The 18,253-nt window shown below is 34.6% G+C and overlaps 1 protein-coding gene across 1 annotated transcript; it reads right to left on the bottom strand.

Annotated features, from left to right (window-relative positions):
- Positions 1-4,334: 4,334 nt before the first annotated feature.
- Positions 4,335-4,781, bottom strand: LOC124909730 (RING-H2 finger protein ATL66). Its single transcript, XM_047450379.1, has one exon. It carries the CDS (start codon positions 4,779-4,781, stop codon positions 4,335-4,337), a length of 447 nt encoding a protein of 148 aa, XP_047306335.1.
- Positions 4,782-18,253: the final 13,472 nt, after the last annotated feature.

The raw sequence follows: 18,253 nt of genomic DNA, 5'->3' as shown, positions 1-18,253 counted from the left end.
AAATCTAGGGAGTGATTATAAACAATGAAAACACATAATTGAAGCAAGAATAGATCAAACCGATCAAACTTAGAAAAATCCAATTTTCAATCACAAATCTAAATACAAAGGATCTGAAAACTTACCAACACTTTGAGAACACTCCAATGAAGTATTAAAAGCTTTCCCGAAGCCTAGATCAAAGCTTTGATTGCCGGAAATGATTTTACAAAAATCAAGTTATTGCCGAAATCTTCATTCTTTGATTTAGGTTGTAAGATGTGATGATTGTTTGATGGATTGGAAGAACAACTCCTAGGGAGTATTTATACCAATTTATGTCGATTGAGAAGGTCGAATTCAACTCCAATTTGATCAATGAAGTTCTTATACCTAATTTGTTCTTATATTCAAAAGCCTAGTTCTAGGATAAGGTAGGGATTCTAGGATTAAAGATAATGATGGAGAGGATAAGGCGATCACATGGGAGAAATAACAGAAGGATAAGCTCGACAAACGAAGGAGATAACCCTTTTGGAAGATCACCGATGACGAGCGTGGCCTCTGGAGTTTGCGATGAAGAATCTCAAAAACAACGTCGATTTGTTAAAAGGGAATGCTCCATTGGCTTTCCGTTGGCCTTGAAGCGTTCCGCTAGCGTCCCGACTAACGAACGTCTCTTGCTCCGTTGTGGCTCGGGCACGCGTTCACTTGGTTACAACAGGCTGTGTAGCGCCTTTGTGGGCGCTGGATAAAAATCCAGCGTTGATCTGATGGCTCAGAACCTTGCTGCAATAATTAAACATAATTTTTGCTACACAGGATTACTAGTTTATATTTTTAATAAAACAATTATATGAAACCAAATTTTTAACCATTTCTTGCGTTTTTCTTCACAAAAATATGTTTTTGGAAACATAATAAAAATTATGTTCATTATTTTTATTTTTTGGGTATTTTTCTGTATTTATTTAATTGTTTTAAACCATAAATTATACATAATTTATATTTAAAATCATAATTAAATAATTTTAACCACTTTTTAGGTTTAATTATCAAAATAATTAACCCTAATTTGATTTTCAATTTTTTTTTGGCTATTTGAATTTAAAAATTCAAAATATTATTTTAATATTATTATAATTTAATAACATTATTTGTAAGTTAGGGTATGTCAAATTTTAATGCTTACAAAAATAAATAATTTAGAATAAATGTTGTATTATTTTTATTCCAAATAAATTATTTATTAAACCCAAAAATATAAAAAACAAAATTGGCAAAATATATGTCTTATTTATTAAAAATATTTTATATATTTTGTGAATTAAAAACAGAGCAAAAGGGGATTGAAAAAAATTAATTTCAAACAAGCTTCAAGGCTAAAAATCGATTGTGATCCCGTGTGGTCAAAATCCAGAAGAACCATTGCATCATGAACCACAACCATCTGCGCCGCCCGCTGCAACGAAGGAGGCACACGCTCGTGAAGCACATGATTAAATAACGAGCGCCTCGTCGCTGTTAGCTGAAACGCGACGGAATGCCCAATCGTCGACGAAACGCCAACAAAGTGTGCCGTGTTCAAATTTACACATGAAACGACGTTCTTTCACCTTGTGTCATCGTCTTCCTCACGACGAGGAATAGATAAGAACAACAACCATCTTTTATTTTTCAAAGATGAAACTTTATCGTTTCTCCACTCCGATGATCATTTCCCCTACATTTAGGCGCATCGTTGCTGCATATACTGGTAATTGGTCGGACAATAACCAAAATGTCATATATGGCTATTTAACTTTTCCCGATCTACTTGCTTCACAAACTGACTTCGAAATGCTATAAATAGCTTCCCTTGAGAAAAATGAAGGCACAAGATCAACTCTCAATCCTTCAATCAAGCTTTATAAAAATCAACCATTAAAGCTTCAAACTTTCTAGATTTTCAGAATTTTTGTGTAAGGCCTCAACGCTCAGATCCAAGCATCTAGAAAGTTTTCAAACATGTTTTTAATGATGTTGAGAATCTATTTGGACTAGTTTCAATCCTTTATGATCATGTTTGATCAAAATAAAACAAAAATTATAAATTTCAATTCTTAAATTGGTCAAAACGAACAACCAATTTTCATGTTTTGGTTCCATTCAACCATATGAAAACTATTGACAAACTCCTTTCACTTCATCAAAACCCAAAATTAAAAACCTATTTTTTGTACCAAAGCTATTTTGTTTGAATAAAACATCTTCCCGACTGAAATGATACATTAGGATATTAGGATGATATTCAAAATGATCCTATAAACTATTGGAAGCTTCCCATCCCTTGGATCAAAGGATATGGGCCTCAAACGAAAACATCAAAACATACAGTTTTGATGTTCTTGAGGACCGAGCATTGGTTTAGCTAGGACCGAGAGATATCAACACCTAGGATCGTCAATAGTTAGTCCAAGACTAACCTAGGACCGAGGGACATCAACATCCAGGACCGAGGAAAATTAGTACAAGACTAACCCATGACCGAGTGTTTTTCGCACTTACAACACCCCAACCGAGGGACATCCGCACTCGACCGAGGATTTTAGCACCTCGACCGATGGGCTTTAGCACCCCAATTGAGAATCTTCAAACCCCGACCAAGGGGATTCTGACCCAGGACAAAGGGTTTTATCCCCGACAGATAAAAATCGCACCTAGGACCGAGGGCACTAGTCCTAGGGTATGTTTGGTTTAATTTATAAATTTTTTAAATTATTTTTATAATTATGGGATCTTAAACCATTATCTAAAAATCCCCCCCAAAAAATTATTTCAAATATTTTTTAGAATATTTTCATAAAAAATATTTTGATAAGGGCTTATTTAATATTTATTTATAAACTCCAATGTCTTAAAAACCGATGTTCATGAGGTATATTCCTCCATAATCATCGTCATTAGCTATATGTATCAGCATTTAAATATTGTTGTTACAATTTTAAATACGTAAATATGTGCATGTCTAGGATCGGAAAAATAATTGGTTAAAATAAAACTTTATACAACTAATTTTTCAAAATCCAAGATTTTATAAATAGAGACTGTTTTTAATGGGTATGAAATATATAGTGTGAAAACCCTTTCCCTGTATCACCAAACTACGAACCAAAATAAAACTCTAGTTAAAATACGTTTGTATACCTATATTTTTTATAAAACTAAAAATTAATTAACGATTTTTTATCAAATAAATAATCTTTTAAATTAATTATTTTTAATTAATTTAAAATACATATTTTTATTAATCAAATTTTTATTTGATTATTCTAATCTAAAGAATTATTTAATATTTGAGTAAAAACTAATTATTGTTATAATTAATTTTAAAAGGTCTAAATATATTTTTATAAATATTTTAAATAATGTTTTATTTAAAAAGATTTATAATACACAAATCGATGTTGAAATTTTCAAAGATGAAGCTTTTTCTCGAGAAAAGAGTTTTTCGAGTATTATAGGGTAGATGTAGGATAGACTAAAAAGTTTATCTTGAGTTTGAGAATGCGTACATGATGAACTCAAAAATATATTTTTAGTTTAAGAATGAGTGTGGGTTGGAGAAAGGTCGAAAAAAACGCAAGTATAAGTATATTTTACTATAATTTTAGTTTTTATGAATACTGTCTTACTTTTTGACTTTTTTTTTATTCTTATATTCAGTAAATTCTTTATAAAATATAAGTAATATTTTTTTTAATGAAATTAGCATTTCTATATAAAGTATATATAAGATATTCTGATAGTAAAGGTGATTTATATCTTTATTTAAAATAAATTTAAATTAAAACATTAATTAAAAAGATATTTTTTTATCTTTATTTAAAATAAATTTAAATAAAAACATTAATTAAAAAATATACTTTTTATCTTTATTTAAAATAAATTTAAATTAAAACATTAATTAAACATATTTAAATACATTTTTTAACAATAAAATATAAATTTATATAACAATTTAATTAAATAATTTTTTAAGATTTAATCTTGACTATTAATTTTAAATAGAAGATATATTTGAAAATTGCAGTATAACAACATTTCCAACCTATTTGATTATATTAATTAAAATTTGCAGCTCAAGATATTTTACTAATTGAATTAAGAGAATAACTTCAATTAACACTCTTAAAAATAATTATAACCAATTGTACCTCAAAAAATAATTATAGCATAAAATTTTCAATAATGTACTAGGAGAGTGTACATGAACCCAAAAAAATACCAAACTTACAACCTATTTGTTCTTTGAATAACAAGCAATGATAATAATAATATGAAGAAGAAGAAAAGAGCCGAGTCACACAGGAGAGTCAAACTTGTAGGGGCGAGCGACAAAGCGGACAACTCGAGTGAGCAAAAAGCCACTTGTCCACGCACTCCGAGTGAAAGAAGTGCCTGCAGTTTGGAAGAACCTTCATTTTCTCTCCTTCTTCGAACACGCCAAGGCAAATACAGCACTCAGACTCTTTCACACCACCTGCCGACCGGTGAACTATTACCGGAAAGCTGTTGATCTTCGCGACGTCCAGTCCTTGCGGCGGCTCATGAGTAGGGGATGCAGCGGTGGGCAAAAAAGCCTGGAATTTGAAGATCCATCGAGCGTAGAGGAGGAGAAGAGAGATTAGGAACAGAATTGAGATTATGATAATGATCACAAAGAGGGTCCTGCCGCGAATTTGGATGTTGCGATCGTCGAATTCGGAGTAGTGTAAGTGAAAATGCTCCGACGAATCCTGAGAAGACGAGGAAGAAGACATCCGGCTGTCTAACTGGATTCGAATTAAGATATTTGTAAGTAACAGATTTGATTTTTCTTCAAGGAAAGATATGAGGACAAACAAACTAAAGCACAAGAGATTGGTACTTTTGTTTATTGTCACTATTGGAGATATTTTGTATTCAATATATAAATTATTTTATTTTATTTAAAATTTTAGGAAGATTCATACACATCCCACTTCATTTAAGTTATTAATTATAGGAATTAAATTTTTATTTATTTAATTTAAAATATTTTTTCAAAAGAGTAAAAATACAATTAAATATATTTGTATGAAAAGTTATCTTAGTAAAAAAAGAAAAGTGGTATGGCTAAGAAATTTGAGAGAGAGAGAAAGGAGAGTTAGAAAAATTGTTATTTTTCAACCAAATTAAATTGTGTAATGTATTTCTCTTTAAAATTCTCTCTTCTAAATTTCATTCCCAATCATTTCTCGTAAAAAAAAATATATTATCAAAAAGTTTATAGAGTATGAAAAATAGAATTTGAATCAATGAACAAATGAATACTCCAATATTGTTTATCACTCGTATAGTAGAACAACAATCAAACACACTAACACAGTCTAATTAAAAATCATCTTTTGAGTGAATGGAAATTGTATTGATGTTCATAAGGTGGACAATTCATTTTAATTAATAAGATGCATTTGGAGATGAGATGACTAACACATTTTAGATATGTATTTTACCTTTTTTTATTTATTACTATAAATACAAATTATGAGTCTATATTAAAAATAATTTATAAAATTCATAAACTACTCATTGCATTCGATTTAAATTAGAATAAGAAAAATGACTGCGGTATGAAATTTGAGAAAGGGAATTGAGGAAGGAATGACGTGACACAATTTGATTTTTTGAAAAATTAATAATTTTTCTCTCTTTTCTCTCTCTCATCACCTTTTATCATTTTTTTAGCTAGTGATGTAGTGACAAATCATTCTCGCCCATATTTTCTCTCCAAAATTCACTCCCCTATCATTCCTTTTAGATTATTAGTTCGAGAAAATATGTTAAATCAGATCTCTCAAATTAATTAAATAAAGATTAAATAAATGAAATCCTAAATAAAATAAATAATTATAAATGATAAAAATAAATAAAATATATAAAAAATATATTATTTTGTTGATTTTGTATTTTTTTATTATTGTAGAAAAAATTAAATAAGAAGTCAAAAGGAGCAAAAGAAAGTTGAAATCAAACTAGGAATAAGACTAAAATCCGAAATATATTAGTATGGCCGGGAGTAAACGAGGAGAGTTACAGTCGCCTTTCCAAGAGACCTGATGAGACCGCACTACTCGATCCAACGCCTCATATCAAAGATCCTTGATCCATCCGATGATCACTAAGATGGAAATTTTGAAACGAAGAATACTTTAATACTGTAATAAATTGATGTGAAATGGGTAAATGCACATGTTATTCAAATATAAAATAAGAGATCAAATACACAACAAGACAACACCAGATTTATGTGGAAAATCCTCTAAAGAAATGACGGGGCCAACTGACAAATTTCACTATAAACAAGAAACGGATACAAATGTTCTTCTCAACTTTAAACCCAAAGTTGAGGTATACAAACAGAGAAAACCAATTTTATTCAGACTCAAGCTAGTCTAAATATAAGACAATAAGAAATAGGAACTTGAAGGTGATAAATGTAAGGAGATCTTTACTGCCTCATTCTCTTCTTCTTATGTTTCTTCTTCTTTGTATCTTCTTTTCTTAGCAGAATGTTATCTCACTCAAGAATGATAGAATGACCATTATTCTTAGGGTTTGCTTGTTTAATTAAATGCCTAATTGGGCTGGACCCAAAAGGCCCAACAATCTCCCCCTCCAGCCAACGGAGAGAGACACTGATCTTCAAGTCATCACTTGGTATTCATGCCGATAAACCGACAATAGAGCTCGAGCTTGTCTTTTGGAACAATATTTGTAAACATGTCTGACGGGTTCTTATCCGTGTGCATTTTCTTCAGCTTCATTTGCTGGTTTTTTATTACATCTCTTAACCAATGAAACCTCACATCAATATGCTAAGTTCTGTAATGACATGTAGCATTCTTGCTCAAATCTATGGCACTCTGGCTATCATAAAAAACAATTGCATCTTCTTGTTGCTTACCAAGCTTTAAGAGAAATCTAATCATCCACAATAAGTCCTTACCAGTTTCAGTTGCTGCAATGTATTATGCTTTTATTGTTGAAAAAGCCACACATTTCTACAACTTGTATTGCCATGACACGGCTCCCCCTGCAAAAGTAAACACATAACCCGAAGTGGATTTTTTGTGATCTAGATCTCCATCCATATCAGCATCTGTGTAACCTTCTAACACAATTTCACCATTTCCAAAACTCAAACACAATTTGGAAGTACCTCTTAGATATCTAAGAATCCACTTCACTCCTTCCCAATGTTGTTTTCCTAAATTAGAGAGGAATCTACTTACTACACCGAATGCATGTGTTATATCTGGCCTAGTGAAAATTATTGCATACATCAAACTCCATACAACTGAGGAATATAGAACACTTGACATTTCATTCTTTGTTGATGGATACATCTTCTAGCTCAATTTAAAATGGTTAGGAAGTGAACAACTTACTTCATTTGCTCCTTGCATGTTGAATCTTTCAAGCACCCTTTTAATATACTTCTCTTGTGACAACCAAAGTCTCTTAGCCTTTTTGTCACGAGTAATCTGCATTCCTAATATCTGACGTGCTTGGCGCATGTCCTTCATGTCAAATGCCTTGGACATCTCCTTCTTCAACATGGCTATAATTTGAGCTTCATGTCCTACAATTAACATATCATCAACATAAAGTAAAAGATTATAAACTTTCCATTAAAAAATCTTTTGAAGTAAACACATGGATCTGCATTGGTTCTCTAGTACCCATGACTCATCATAAAAAAGTCAAATTTCTTGTACCACTATCTCGGAGCTTGTTTCAAACCATATAGACTTTTCTTCAATTTACAAACCATGTTCTCATTTTCTTAAGGGATGATAATGATGAACAACTCAATGAAACAGAAAGATATGCGCTTGAAAACTTTAGGAAACTGAGTCTGCTTGAAGAGAATTTTGTTAGACAGAGTTGGCTTTCGTTGGGTGACAAAAACACAGCTTTCTTCTACAGAAAATGCAAGGTTAGAAACATGAGAAATAATGTGTACAGACTGAAGAATGATGATGGTGAATATGTTCAGGGTCAAAAGGGTGTCCAAGATCTGGCTATTGATTTCTATAAACAACTTATGGGTACAAGAAAGCAGCATCAAAGTCACCTGAATACCTTGTATCAAATTATTGATAGGAAAATCTCTGTAGAAGATAGTCGCGAGTTGATAAGGGTGGTCACGAAGGTTGAGGTTAAAGAAGCTCTGTTTAGTATTGATGGGAATAAAAGCCCGGGTCCTGATGGGTTTAATGCACAGTTCTTCAAAGATAATTGGTCGGTTGTGGGTAAAGATGTTACTGATGGGGTTCTGGAGTTTTTCAAAAATAGGAGGATGTTAAAGCAATGGAATACAACGGTCCTAACCTTGATCCCCAAAACTGCGGTACCTGAGAAAGTACAAGATTTCAGACCAATTTCCTGTTGCAATGTGATTTATAAAATAATTTCAAAAATCATTTCTAAACGTTTTAAAAATGTAATAGGAAAAATAATAAATCTTAATCAATCTGCATTCATCCCCAGTAGGACAATCTCTCATAATATTCTTCTCATGCAGAGCCTATTAAAAGGCTACGGGAAAAAGAAAATATCCCCGAGAGTGACATTCAAAATAGATATCAAGAAAGCTTTCGACTCTATTAGATGGGAAGCCATTCGAGACTTTCTGGTTGTTTCTTCTTTTCCTATGATTTTTATCGATTGGATTATGCAATGTGTTTCATCATCCTGCTTTGTTGTTAGCGTCAATGGAGTCCACAGAGGCTATTTCAAGGGTGAAAACGGGGTAAGGCAAGGGGACCCCCTCTCTTCTTACCTTTTCGTAGCTATCATGGCGATCTTTGAGAGCATCTTCGCGATGTTCCGAAAGAATCGTCCATACATCTTTCACCCATTCTGTGAGGTAGAGGAGGTAACACATTTATGCCTTGCTGACGATTTATTCATTCTAACGCACGCAGACGTTGATTCCATTAAAACTATTAGGGCTACACTAACGTTCTTTTCTGAGGTAACAGGTTTAACTATTAATGAAAGAAAAAGTGTGGCATTTTATGGAGGCGTGAAGGACGAAACAAAGCAGGACATCTTCAACATCATGGGCATCAAGGAAGGCAGCTTTCCCATAAGGTACTTAGGAATTCCGTTAACTGCGAAGCAGATCGAGATCTCACACTGCAAGCCACTGATTGAAAAGGTAAAAAACACGATATCTGGCTGGGCAGCAAAAAAACTTTCTTATGCAGGGAGGATCGAACTTATCAAAACCGTGATTATGGGCATAGTTGGCTATTGGGCACAGCAAATGGTCATTCCGAAGAAGGTAATGAAGGAACTCGACACGCTGATGAGAAACTTTATCTGGGGTAGTAGTGGAAGAGGAGGAAAGAAAGTCAAATGGACCGCTCTCTGTAAACCGAAGGACGAGGGAGGCATCGACTTGAAGAACTGTATCGAGTGGAACAAGGCTCTAACCTTCAAGCATCTGTGGGCTTTGGAGCGCAATCAGGAGTCACTATGGATCAAATGGGTGCATACGAGGTTTATGAAACACGAAACCAACATCTGGACCTGCAAAATTCACGAAGGTATGAGCTGGTCTCTAAAAAAGATTCTTAAACTAAGAAGCGATATTGCAGATCTTTATGACATCCGACTAGGGGACGGGAAAGGCACTCTATTCTGGCATGACCCTTGGTTTAAAAACCAGCCTATCATCGACAAGGAGGAGTTTCAAAATACTCGTATCAGAAGGGACTGCACAAAAGCGAAAATCAGAGACATCAAAGACGGGAATTGGAATTTGCTCTTGAGAAGAATTCCAGAAGGAAAGAGGATACTTTATCATATAAGTAACATACAACTACACGACAGACCGGATATTCATGAATGGAAAGCTGAGGACAATGGGAAGCTGGTATTGAAGAAAATATGGGAGGTAATCCGGGAAAAAGCGCAGAAAGTAGAATGGGCTCCTCTTGTATGGTCAACGAAGATTATCCCTCGACACCAGTTCATTCTATGGCTCGCCTTCTGGGAAAGACTCAGCACTCGTGATCGTATCAGTAAGTATATGAGCATCCCGGACGCGAGCTGTCTTCTATGCATAGGAAATGAAGAAACCATAGATCACCTATTCGGGAGCTGCTGTATTGCTTCGGAGCTTTGGGACAGATTCTATAAAAGCCTGGAGCTGACCAGTTTCCCGAGAGAATGGAATGAAATCAAAGAAGCAGCAATACTCAAAGCCAAGGGAAATAGATTTGCAACAAGCGTGTTCAAGTGTGGCTTTGGAACAGTGGTGTATAACATTTGGCAAGAACGGAATGCAAGGGTATATGACAAAACCCGCAGGAGCATTGACGAGTTATGGAAAGATATTGTATCGGATTGCAGCGCCCTCGCGGGAACGTGGAGAAGAATTCCAAGCACGGAGCAGAACTGGAATATCTGCAGGAACTGGAATTTACCGTTTTTTAAACTCACTAGAATTGAAAGCATTGTAAACAAATAATTCATTTACGTTTTTAGCTTTTTAGCTTTTATTCAGAATGTTACGACTTCAAAATCATTCTAGGCCTGTCTAGAATGATCTCTTAAACTCGTGGTTTTTTTTTCCCGTTTTTGGGAATTTTTAATGAAATGACGCTAAGTCGTTTTTCCCAAAAAAAAAAAATCCCTCTAGTTGCACCATATAGATCTCTTCTTCCAAGTTACCATGAAAAAATGCAGTTTTTACATAAATTTCTCAAGCTCAAGGTTTAAGTTAGCTACTAGACCTAACACTATACGATGGAAGTGATTATTACCATTGGTGAGAAAATCTCCTCAAAGTCGATGCCCTGTTTCTGTCCAAAACCCTTTACATCCATTCGATCTTTGTACTTCATAATTTCTCCATTTTCATCTCTCTTTAGCTGGAACATCCATTTATTTCTCAATGCCTTACGACCCTTAGGAAGCTCCACCAACTCATATGTGCTCATTTCTTGCAATGGCTTCATCTCGTCATTCATTGCATTTTGCCACTTAGCTTTATCTTTATGAATTTGTGCCTCCTGAAAACTTCTCCTTCTTCTGTCAATAGAATATACTTCGAAGAAGGTATCTTTTAGAAGGTTTGTGCTCTCTTTCAGACCTTCTTACTGGGAGTTATCTCCTCTTGATGATGTTGCTCCCCTGTTTAGAAACATCATAAACAATTTCATCATCATTACTACCATTCATGTTAAAGGTTTCCTCAGTAGCTTCTTCATTATGTTCATCTTTATTTTTTATTGTTGACTATACATGTGAAGGAATTGGTATGATTTCTATGGACTCATCAACTTTCTCCGAGTTCTCGTTGTTTTCCAGATTTATCTCATTCTGACCCTCGAAGTAGGGGTGTTCAATATTTGGTCTGAACCGAATATCCGACCGAATTTGAATTCACCGAATTCGAATAAACCGAATTCGAAATATATTTTCGGTTTTCGAATCGAATTTTAAACCGATTCGAATTCAAATACGGTTTTCGGTTTGGTTATCGAGTTTAGGTTTCAACTCGAAAACCAAACCAGAAACCGAATTCATTTTTATTATATATTATATAACTTATTACATATTTATATTAAATTATCATGGACCTCCTACTAGATCCCTACATTAAATACATAATCCCTAATTCATTTTCCCATTTCTCTAGTTGTCAACACGTCTCAACTGCCATATATTGTCGTCGACGACACTATTTTACTTTCGTCGTTTAATTGTCGAATATACATTAGCGTTAATCTAAGTTTGCGTGATTTATATTTTTTTATAATTTAAGTAGATAATATTTTTTTAACAACTTATTTATTTTGTTAACTCTTTTTAAAAAAAATTATCTTATGGGTAGGTGATGTTCTATATTTGGTTTAAACCGAATATCCGACCGAATTCGAATTTACCGAATTCGAATAAACCGACTTCGAATTTATTCAAATCGGTTCGGTTTTCGAATTTGCTTAAAAAAAATAAAAATTCGAAGAACCCGAAAACCGAACCGATGAACACCCCTACCTCGAAGAGCACAACATCTCTGCATCTAACAATTCTCTTCTTTTCTGGGTCCCATAATTTATACCCAAATTCCTCATTTTCATATCCAAGGAAAATACAAGGAATTGCTTTATCATCCAACTTGGATCTTTGTTCCTTTGGAATATGCACATATGTTTTGCATCCAAATACCCTTAGATGCGAGTATGAAATATTTTTCTTAGAACATACTTTTTCTAGTATTTTTCAAACTTCAAAGAAATAGAGGGTGACATATTTATGAGATAGCAAGTTGTGCGAACTACTTCTGCCCAAAACTGTTTTTTCAACTTTGTCATCTTCAGCATGCATCTCACCTTATCTACAATGGTGTGATTCATTCTCTCAGCCACACTATTGTGTTGTGGAGTTCCAGGCACTGTTTTCTCATGTCGAATTCCATATTTTACACAATATGCTTTAAACTCCTTAGAGGTATACTCTCCCCCGTTATTAGAGTGAAGACATTTCAGATTATTGTCTGTCTCTCTTTCTACCATGACATGGAACTCTTGAAAGTAATTAAATATCTGGTATTCTATTCTCATAAAATAAACCTACACCTTTCTAAATGCATCATCAATAAATGTTAGAAAGTATCGATTGCCACCAAATGATTGCTCCTCAAAGGACCACACACATCTGAATAAACCAAGTCTAGCACATTATGTTTCCTTTCTGATGTTTGACTAAATGAGACTCTATGTTGTTTACCAAATGGGTAGTAGTCGCATAGATCCAAAACCTCATCTTTGGTTGAGGGGATGTGAAACTTCCTCACCAAAATTTTTGTCTTCATTCTGTAGTCTTTTTCAGGCTCTACAATTTTTCTTCATGTGACCTTCTTTACCACAGTGATAACATTGTCTTTCCTTAGATTTTGATCTTCCTCTGGACTTGCTATGGCCTCTTAATTGTTGTCGGTATTCAACTCTTCCCCTATTCTCTATGACCAGGGCCTGTGCACTATTTGTATTAGTTGACTTTCTTCTTGTCTCCTCATTGAACAAGCTGCTAGTAATTATAATCATAGTAAGAACACTATTCGGAGCTGCATTACTAACTGTCACAAACCAATGTCTTCCAACTGTCGAGCAATGATCCCGAGAGCAATAAGGCTTACAACTCATCTTCTAAGGTCATCTCCACCAATGACAATTGATTAATCAAGCTTTGAAACTCATTTAAATGCTCAACAATACTTGTACCTTCTCTGAATTTCAGATTTACTAACTTTCGAATCAAAAAACACTTTATTACCTACTATTTTTTGCTCAAACAATGACTCCAACTTCTTCCACAACTCATATGCACTCTTCTCACTTGCTACATGGTGGTACAAGCTATCGTCAAGCCACTGTCTGATTGTGCCGACTGCTTTCCGGTTCAATTTTATCCAATCACCGTTAGACATATCTTTTAACTTCGTACTACCTCCTTCAACCGGTTCATACAAGTCTTTATTGTAATGGATATCCTCCATTTTAGATTTCCAAATCTGTCAGTTATTATTTGTCAACCTGATCATTGTGCTATTGACTTCCATCTCAACTTACAAAAACACTCTTCAAAACTAAACCTAACAACTCTGATACCACTCGTTGGGAATTTTGAAACGAAGAATACTTTTATACTGTAATCAATCGATGTGAAATGAGTAAGTGAAAAGGTTATCCAAATCTAAAATAGGAGATCAAGCACACAACAAAACAACATCAGATTTACGTGGAAAACCCTCTCCACCTGGAGGGTAAAAAACTACCGGGCCAACTAGAAAATTTCACTATAAACAAGAAACTAATACAAATGTTCTTCTCAACTTTAAACCCAAAGTTGAGGTATACAAAGAGAGAAAACCAATTTTATTTTGACTCAAGCTAGTCTAGATATAAGACAACAAGAAATTGGAACCTGAAGGTGATAAAGGTAAGGAGATCTCTACTACCTCCTTCTCTTCTTCTTCCTCTGTTTCTTCTTCTTTGTTTCTTTTCTTCTTAACAAAATGTTATCTCACTCTAGAATGATATAATGACCAGCATTCTTAGGGTTTTCTTTTTTTAATTAAATGCCTAATTGGGCTGGACCCAAAAGGCCAACAAAGATGTCTAAGACACTAGTAAAAAAAACCTCAATATCGAGCAGTTTTTCGCTCGGTAATATCTTGATTTCTAATCAGTATAGGGAAACACTGATTGGTTATAATATGATCTTCATTGATCGTTATAACTATTGTGGTTAACTTTTGTTGTTGATACCAATAATGAGTTTTATTGTTTACCATCTAGTAGCACTAGAAAAGGCTCTATGCCTTCATAAAACATGAAATATCACATATTCTAATATTTTAGTAGCACTTGGAGAGATGGTTTTCTCTAGTAGCACCTGACACGTCTAATTATTCTCGAATGAATCTTGGAAAAATGTTTCACATTCTTACATACTGTAAATGAGTCAAATTTTTATGATGGTGAAAATAGATGAAGATTTAAAAGTGTTTTGATAACTAAAGAAAGTTCATTTGACTTTGAAGCCTATTTGACATGGAAGCACACGTAATGGGCTCTTTCTTCAAGTCTCCATCCACGATCATTGAGGCTTAAGGTTTATAGCCCATGAAAAACAATTAGGGTTGGAGAAGGTGTGGTTATTCTTTAAATGTAGTTAATTTGTAAGCCTGAAATTCTATAAGTTGTGAACTTTTTCTCGGCCTATAGTGTCGTTCAATCGGGCTACTAAAGGTGGACCTACTTAGTACTGCAATCAAAATATATCCGGTATATGTTTTCTATATGTAAAAGAACAATTCTCCGAAATATTTTTAAATGCGTTTACTGAAAAAGTTATAACAAGCATGCATTTCAAATTGATAATGAAATGATTAAGTAACCCTAACTTTACTTGAAATCAAGCTAAATATGATTAAAACATAATTGGATAGTTCAAATAATTTCTTAATTTCATGTATATGGAAAACCATATGTTTTTAATAAATCAATTTGTTTAGAATTTCTAGCCAAAATTGCTCAAAAATAGTTATAAATGGATATGTTTAACACATTGACTTAATTTCAAAATTCGAAAGAATTTAGGGACTAAAATGTAGTTATTCTTCCATCAGTTTTTTGGAGATAAATTCTTATCGTTCGAAAACTTGTAAATGTTTTGAGCTAGAACAAATTAAAAATATCATACCAAATGGATGAGAAACAAAGAAGATAGCAATTTAGAAAATCAAATTTTTGGGAATTTCGATTGGAATTGAAACAAATTGGAGGTAGAAGATGATGTAAAAAACTCATAGGTTGTGTGAGATTTTCAAGGATGTCTATGAACAATGATGAAGAAAGGAAAATAAGAAAAAACTAAGAAAAACAATGATATTATGTAGAAGAAGAAATGTTTTAAGAGTCTTAAATGTTGTATATCAAAATTTGCAAACAACCCTTTTAAATAAGTATACTATCTTATATACCATAAACTACTTATACATACAAGCCCAAACTCATTTGTAATTAAATAAGTCCTAATTGCATAAAAGACAATAAAGACCAATAACTTTAAATTTGTTGACAATCAAATGCTTAAACTCACAATCCCCTCCATAAGCTTGATTTGGTTCGAGATTCTTCACACCGAGCAGCTCTCACATCTTCATGAATTTGACTCATTCTAGCACCTTGGAGAGAATGTCCGAACGTTTCTCTCTAGTGCTTACGAACTCTATGTTGATATATAAGTTCTCTATACATTCACGGATGAAGTGGAATCGAGTGTCGATGTGGCCATGAAACACCGGGTTTTTTATTAATACTAATGCAGACTTATTGTCGGCATAGAGGGTTACCGGCCTCGGCTCGTATCCAAGCACCTCGCTCAACAAGTTTCTCAGCCAAAGTCCGTGACAGGACGCTACAGTAGCTGCCATAAACTCTGCCTCACATGAAGATAAAGCAATAGTTCGATACTTTTGAGATTGCTAGGTGATCAAATTCCCGTTGAGATAAAACACCATCCCTCTGGTATTTTTTCTATCATCTATGACACCTGCAAAGAACGAGTTCTTTAACTTCTCATCCTTTTCTTAACTAAATCTCATAGCTCATTGTTCCCTTCACGTAACGAAGAATATGCTTTACTGCCTGTTGGTGTAGAGTGGTAGGTTGCTCCATGGATCTACTCATTATGCCTAGTACATAAGAGATATCGGGTCAAGTGTGCGTCAAGTACCTAAGACACCCGATGATACACATATACTCCTTCGGATCCACTAAGATTCCTTCCAAATCCTTTCCAAGCTACAACTTTTCTTCCATCAGATACTTTCTTAGGTTGCAATCCTCCATTGTGAACTGTTTCAACTCCCTCTTCGCATAAGTTTCCCACTTGATCTCGATGCTATCTTTCTTCTAGTCCACTTCAATACCAAGGTAGTACGACAATAGCCCAAGATCACTCATCTCGAACTCATTCATCGTCTACTTTTTGAACTCCTCAACGCCCTTGATACTTTATCCTATCACGACCAAGTCGTTGATATATATGCCAACGATGAGTACTTCTTTTCTATGATTTCTTGTGTACACAGCTTGCTCTTGAGAAAATTTCACGAAGCCAAGACTCATCATTCTCTTGTTGAGGCAAGTGTTCCACGCCCTTGGTGCTTGACGAAGTCTGTAGTGAGTCTTGTATACTTGTACACCTTGTGCTCTTTATTTTTAATGATGAAGCCTTCAGGTTGAGCGACGTAGACTTCTTCTTCGATGTCATCATTAATAAATGTTGGTTTAACATGCAATTGGTAGATCTCTCATCCACACTAATCTGCAATGACAATAATTAGTCTGACTGTGTCAAGTTTCTCCACCGGTGCAAAGGTCTCCTCAAAGTCAACATCTTGCTTCTATACGTAGTCTTTCGCTGCCAATCTCAATTTTTGTTTGAGGAATTTTCCTTTAATGTCTCTTTTCAACTTGAAAACCCACTTTAACTCGATGGTCTTGTGACCAGTGGTTAGTCGATGAGCTCCCATATCTTATTTTTCCTTATGGATTCGAGCTCTTTCTTTATGGACTTATATCACAGGTCTTCGGTTGCCGCCTCGTGATATGTTGTTTGCTCATCGGTGGTGAGGAACAACAATTCAACACGATCCATCTTTATTAGTGGCGCCTCTACATAGACATCGCGTATGATTCCTAATTCCACGGAAATTTGTACAAGTTTGTTGTTGTCATTTCACCACTTGCTCTGATACCAAGTTGAGCAATGGTTATAACGAGCTCGTACAAAATTTAGTGAAGTTCAGAATCTTATGAGATGTCTATGTGGAGGCACCACTGGTAGAGATGGATCGTGATGAATTGTTTTTGTCTCGTCGGTGGTGAGCAACAACAATTCATCATGATCCAACTCTAATAATGGTGCATCCTCATAAACATATCATAGGATTCCGAACTTCATGAAATTTTGTACGAGCTCGTTGTTGTCGTTGCACCACTCCCACTTCTCTTGATCTTTGAACACAACATCTCTACTCACAAAGATTTTCCCACAAGTTGGATCAAGAAACATTTGCGCCTTACTTCCATCCTCGAACTTCACATTTCTGGTGATCTTCTCATCGAGCTCATTGAACTTCTCTCAATGACTTGTCATATGGTTGTTTGCTCCATTGTCAAGGTTTCACACGTCGGTGTGATTATACTCATCGCCACTTACGAGGAAGTTCTTCATGACTTTCTCTTCATTGAGCAACACGACCTCTAGTTCTTCCGTGGACGATTCTTGCACCAACTCTTCAAGGTTTGTCTCCTCATCTTCGGGAAACACATTTTTATCCACTAACTCCCCATTCTTCACGTGAATCTCTTCGAAGTGTGTCTTCAAGGTTTTCACATTTTCCTCCTAGACTCTCTCCAATCCAACATCGTCTTTAGGGTCTCCCACACTTGCTTGGCGGAATCCTTCTCGGTCACAAAGAGAAGGATCCTCAAGGAGCGCTTGATAGATGGCGGCAAAAACCATTTTATCCTTCCGTTTGTTGACCTCGTTGAATATCACGTCTTCCCCACTTCTTGTGCTTGTAAGTTTACCCGCATCTTCAAAGCCCACACCAAGTAGTTACTCTTTGTAAGTAATGGATATGAGAGTATCACGTTCCATTCTCTTCCGATCTTTA

This window comes from Impatiens glandulifera, chromosome 7, assembly GCF_907164915.1.
Source record: "Impatiens glandulifera chromosome 7, dImpGla2.1, whole genome shotgun sequence".
Taxonomy (NCBI): domain Eukaryota; kingdom Viridiplantae; phylum Streptophyta; class Magnoliopsida; order Ericales; family Balsaminaceae; genus Impatiens; species Impatiens glandulifera.
The sequence above is the reverse complement of the archived record's forward strand: the minus strand, read 5'-3'. Positions and strand labels throughout refer to the sequence as shown.

Coding starts and splice junctions, on each gene's coding strand:
- LOC124909730 (XM_047450379.1), bottom strand. CDS start 4,781: ATGTCTTCTTCCTCGTCTTCTCAGGATTCGTCGGAGCATTTTCACTTA.